General features: G+C 36.9%; 1 protein-coding gene across 1 annotated transcript; it reads left to right on the plus strand.

Moving 5' to 3' along the window:
- The first annotated feature begins 574 nt into the window (after positions 1-574).
- On the plus strand, positions 575-5,064 carry LOC145779759 (uncharacterized). The gene is made up of 3 exons (XM_082591400.1): positions 575-1,460; positions 3,072-3,322; positions 3,814-5,064. The coding sequence occupies exons 1-3, from the start codon at positions 626-628 to the stop codon at positions 4,387-4,389; spliced, it is 1,662 nt and encodes a 553-aa protein (XP_082447526.1). The 5' UTR covers positions 575-625; the 3' UTR covers positions 4,390-5,064.
- The last annotated feature ends 844 nt before the right edge of the window (positions 5,065-5,908 follow it).

Raw genomic sequence — 5,908 nt, forward strand, 5'->3', positions numbered from 1 at the left:
ATTTGCGTCTGTTTTTTTTACATGGATTGAACTCGGCCTCATTGTTTACTTTTCTGGATAGTTCCCAGGCGGGGTTTCGGCGCTTTCGTCATTGTTGTCCACCACCGTAACCGCCAGGCAGAATCAATTTACCTTTTGACTAAGAGGTTGTAGACAAGTTGAAAAAAGGTAAGAATTTCTTGAAGCTTAAATGCGACGACTGAGCACCTTCCTAGTAGATAGGTAAACTAGATTGTAGAATTCAGCCATGTCTTGAAAGCTCGTTAAGAAATATTTTGAGCTTTACTTATTGCGTGTGGCAGCATAACAGCGCAGAAGATGACATGGCAATATTGTGTCTTCTCAACAAAACAGTCTGTCAGAAATGTTTGGCACGTGCACAGAACGGGTCGTGAGAAAAAGGCTATCTTCCAATAAATTCATGACGGAGATATGAACATTGCCATGCAATTGATCGACGTCAGATTGTCACGCACAGCAACAAAAGCAACATATCGTTACAGGAAAGCTTCATTCGAATATTTTCCTTCATTCATTAAGGAACGATACTGTAGTATCTTTGTATTTCAGGATAAAAAAATAATTATTGTTCGTATAATAGTATATAGTAAATTTTATAGCTCCAATGAATGCTGTGGCCACTTTATTAGAACCTGAAGGTATGGGTGGGTGCCAGCACACTACCAAGAGCAGTAGCTTTTCAGTGAAGGATATTTTGCAACTTCCTTCTGCTTCCAATCCTTACTCGGCGGATATTTCGGTATCTACAGGACCAGAAGCAACAAGTAATGCGTTAGATCCTTACGAAGATGGCAACATTCGGCATCGTGCAGCAGCAACTACAGAATACGGTCATAATTGTGAACCATTCCCATACGCTTATTCGCAGCATTTTGTGGAGTCCAGTGGAAGTCTCCATTCTGAAGAAAGTCCGTCGTATGGGTTTGACTCGTACCAAGCTTTTCAACCAAGCAGTCACCGTGATCATTTCCGTTCCCAAAGTCAAATGAATTTCTTTGCTAACAGCAGCACAGAACAACCGTCGGCGTGTGGAAGACGAGTACACTCGGTCGAATCTGCAACTGAAACGTCGGCCTCTCCATCACCGTCAACACTCCCTCCTTCTCCTGGAATTCAATTTCCAATATCTTCCAACACGTACCCAAGTCAAGGAAACGACTTTGCTGAAAAAGATAATTGCCAAAAAAAATCGAGCGAAAGCTCAAGCAATCTCCATTTTGTCAGCAGGCCATCAGAGCTTTCCACATACAACCCGGTTTCTTATGCTGAAGCCACAAACGATAGGTCAGCAGGAGCATCAGAAGTTCAAGATCCTCCAAAGCAAAGCATCCATCATTTTTCAAAACTTGACAACGACTTGAAAACGAACGTTGAAAAGACAGAAAACGTGAAACATTCACAAAAATGGTCCTTTGAAGACAATGCTGGACAAAATAAAGGTAAAACTCATTATAACGTTAACAGCGTAAATTTTAAGCAAGCAGTTTGGCTAATCCGGTGAAAAAAAGGATGAAATGTTAAGGTTTGGTACATCTATCTCAAAAAATTTAATGTTAAAAATAATAAACATGGCAATAACGAACACATACGACTTCAGCTCATAACATATTATGGAGTCAAACTTTCCGTCAGTTGAAAATTGTGGTAAGATTAACTTTGTTCTAGGTATTTTAGCTTGAAAGGTTTCCTTACCAGTACAAATCACGAATATGACTCAAAGTTTTATAAACTAGGATAAAAAAATGTTATGCAGTTGCTATATTTTCAGCACAACTACTCAGTGTAGATTTGTTTTATGGTTGTTGAACCAATAAATTTCAACCGGATTTTATAAAGTACGCAAACAAACATGCAGTTTACAAAAAAAAAAAAAACTACACCCATTTGACATTCAGTTGATAATACAATCTTTTGGCCTAAAGTTTGCTAACACTAAGTTTCAATCCTTTCATCTCCGACTCGAGCACATGTCGTTCACCTAAGTTTTAAGCGATTTTTATACAAAACATCGATAAAACTTTCTAGTAAATATTTTTTGCTTCAACTTTAATTCGATTTGGCTCAAACTGAAGTCTAATAGACCACAGTCATCACAGCCATACCCGCAAGTTTGATAGATCATTAGTTTACTATTTTGCTGTTTAGATGTGTTGTGATGATATTTTTTATTTTTATTCTCTCACATCTGTCACGCTAAAAAAAGAACGCTCTCCTGATCCAGCATGGTTTGTTACCCATAACGCATGCATGATTGAGAAAAAGTTGATCAAAATCAATCTCAAACAGCAATAAGAAGCATTGAAATTGCTTTGGTATTCTGTTAGTCTTCAAATGGGAAAACGCATTTTTGAAGCTTTTAATTGTTGCTTTTAAAAGTTTAAACTTAGCGTGTAATGTGAAATACTACTTAGTATCCCATGAAAATTGGGGTGGAGTTCCAATGATTTAAGTTGATACACGAACTGTATTTAAACACAACGTATCCAAAATAAGTTTGGAGCAAACTTATTCTGCACCAAAATATATTGAATCATATCGGTTTGACGTTTAAATTGAGTAAACATTGTCGTACAACATGTTTACAAGGCCCTTCGAATGCCAGCATCACTTTCATACACTGCTTCCGTTACGATACATTACCTTGACGAATGCGTCCGCACGACGCCACATTATTTAACAACAATAACGCAACTTTGTTCGACCCCGCAAATGGGTTTAGCAACCCCGGTGCTTTCTGTACAACATTAACCGGTCACGGTAATGACTCTAGGCGCCGCTCGTCCGCAATACCAAACCCAGATGCCTGTCTCACCTAGCACGTAACCAAACTATTTAAATGACATTTTGGCAATTTTTTTTTCGACGGAAGCATCATTTATATTTTATTGAAACCGTTTGAGATTTGTTAATTTATTTTGCTTTTAAATCTTTAAAATTTAAGAAAAAATGATAATTATGATTATAATAAATTTTTCATAATTTATAGTCTACTTAATCTATGAATGAAACTGTTTTTTCGATGTATATCTAGTTTTGCAACAATATTTCAGAAATGGAGGAGCAAACGCTATCGCCACATTGCACATCAACATCGGAAAAATCTGTCGCTTCTGGCGGGGAAGACGACCCATCGATGTCGGCCAACAGTCCTGGTTCAGATGTCGAGAAAAAACGAAAGCGACGTGTTTTGTTCACGAAAGTTCAAACGTACGAGCTAGATCGCAGGTTTCGCCATCAAAAATATCTTTCAGCACCTGAGAGAGAATCACTCGCGAACATGATTGGATTGACGCCAACTCAGGTAATTTATCTGCAGGATTGAAAATGACTAGGGGTTTGGAGAATTATATTGATCATTTAAACGTGTTAATATTTAATCGAATACAATCTTACAAAAAGTTTATTTAACACGAGTCTTCCATAGTAAGATGTTGTAAATTGAAGAAACCAAAATTATATTAAACGTGATGTAGATGGCTAACAATCATGCGTTAGCGTTACCAACAACTTGCTTCAGTTTTAAATTAGAGTATGCATAGCGTGCTTTGTAAATAAAAAAAACTTAATACTTCTTTATGACTTAGTGAATACATCCTACAAACAGTCAATGATTCAAAACTAGTGTTTAAATCGTCACAAATTGATAGCAAAAACAATATACAAGTTACTGAATATAAAGGTTCGCATGAAGTCAATTAAAATTTAGATGCAGAGATTCTGTAAAGAAAATACAATTCATGTCTTGCGTTATAGAAGACACACTTTTGAATTAACAACTTTGTTACTTTTCAGATAAAGATATGGTTTCAAAACCATCGCTACAAAATAAAACGAGCTCGACAAGAAAAAGGAGTTGTGTCTCACAACTACGACACATTCGGTGGACTGTCATCACCGAGAAGAGTCATGGTACCAGTATTGGTCAGAGATGGAAAACCCTGTCATGGAGGAATGTCTCAACCCTCATCTGGTGGTACTTGTTTCGGAAGTTCCGGAGCTGATATGTATCCTAACTCATCAGGGAGCTCACGTTTGGGAGTCCCTTACGGAGAGGAGACATCTACCCATACTACTCCATCAATGCCTCCTTTTCCTGGCCATTTAGGATCGAACGGTCTAGGAATGGCATACTCATCCACCCCGCCATCTCAAATATCTCTTCATCCACAAACTCAGCATGGAGATTCTTTAAGTGGTCATTCGACCTATCACCATCAAATTAGTGCCCCACAATTGGGGTCTCACTACCCTCCTACCCATTTACGCGCTAGCAGTTCAACATACTCTCCAGCTTACGCCGTTGCCACCTCTCCGTACTCAACCGGCTATCGTCAGCACCAAATGCAACAAAAGTGGCCAACTTGGTAACAAATTTAAAGTATTTATTTTTTTACTTGTTTTATGAATTTGTTATAAATTGGTCATCTCTGTTACATTCTTTTATTTAACTGTGAATTTCCGCTTCGAAAATTTTTCTTAGGTCAACTTTTCTAGAATGCAAACAAAAAATCTATTTTATATTTAAAGGTGATGTTTTTCATGCTAGTTTACATTGAAAAGTACAGCGAATATAAATGCGACTGGCTACTGCTTTACATTGCAAATACTGAAAAGCGAAATATTTGTTACCTTCCTCCAACATATTGATAAAATATTTCTTTCATTTGTAATTCTATTTTTTGCAACAACAAAAATAAATGGAAATTGCATATGGAAAAAGTATATTTGCAACAAAAAGAAAATAAAAACGTTTTCTTCACCTTCTAATATTAGTTTTATTTACTGCATGTGTGAAATGTCAGTCTTAAGCTAATTGAATTACTATCTGACCTGTTGCATTGATAGTTTTACGTTTACTACAAGAAATGTTGGCCTATGTAGTTTTAAGTCAGGAAGTTGGGCTGACTTCTCTTTTTTGTCCGACACGTCGTTTTGCTGCTTGCATGTGCTATGCAGTGCATTGCCAGATAAGTCACGTATTTGTTTTCTGCATAATGTGCCAAAATGTACTTTTATAACGTTTTCAAAAATACAACTCAACATTTTGTACATTTTGTCTTTTGTTTTGTCATATTTTTGTCGTTCACACCAGAGCAATACTGAACGCATGAATTGGCATTTTTTTCTTCCGATCGTTTTTGGTTTGACTACCTTGGCCATGGATCAGACTAGGGTACGTAAACCCATAGGGTAAACCAAAACCTGTGAGAAAGCTTTTGTTACATTTTCTTATGAGGTAGGCTACTATACGTAGGCTACTTCGATAACAACAAGAAAAGTCAATTATTCCGTAGATTGGCGGCAGTGTTCACATCAATCTGACAAACTTTAATTTTTCGAAAGGTTGTAGAGAAAACCTATACAAGAAAATTCTAAAAAAGAAGAAATGCTTAACACCAGGCATACTGTGATAAGTGAAAGAATGGTTTCAACAGACAATATTTATTATTCAGTACAACAGTGCTACACCTAGACAAATGTAGTTGAGGTTTGCAAATTGCTATAACCATTGCTGGTTTTTGACGTTATATCACCTACTTGACTGTTACTTGTGTTTGCGTGAAGCGATGGGCGATGCAAACATTTTTGAAATAATCAGGTTAAGTTGCATATCAAAGTTTCCGATTTCAACAAAGTAATTGAGTAGAGTGGTTAATATTATTGCGACCAGATTGAACGTTTGCGGATAGCTTGAAACTTTTCTGCAAAAATGTAGGCTATAGCTTATAGCACGCCACGGCAGAGACCTACCGTGAAGATGAGTGCAAATCTAAAACGTTGTTTATTGCGGAGACGCTGAAAGGCATAGAAACTGAATGTTGTTTGAATTGCAATATAGATCAAGTTTATTTTGCATCATAAAGTCACTCATCATCTGTTACAATCT

The sequence above is a fragment of the Aplidium turbinatum genome, chromosome 11 (assembly GCF_918807975.1).
Source record: "Aplidium turbinatum chromosome 11, kaAplTurb1.1, whole genome shotgun sequence".
In the NCBI taxonomy this organism is placed as follows: domain Eukaryota; kingdom Metazoa; phylum Chordata; class Ascidiacea; order Aplousobranchia; family Polyclinidae; genus Aplidium; species Aplidium turbinatum.

Excerpts from the sequence above, each read along its gene's own strand:
- LOC145779759 (XM_082591400.1), top strand. The coding sequence starts at position 626 with ATGAATGCTGTGGCCACTTTATTAGAACCTGAAGGTATGGGTGGGTGC. Across the intron at positions 1,461-3,071 it reads CAATGCTGGACAAAATAAAG|AAATGGAGGAGCAAACGCTA; the intron begins GTAAAACTCATT and ends ACAATATTTCAG. Across the intron at positions 3,323-3,813 it reads TTGGATTGACGCCAACTCAG|ATAAAGATATGGTTTCAAAA; the intron begins GTAATTTATCTG and ends GTTACTTTTCAG.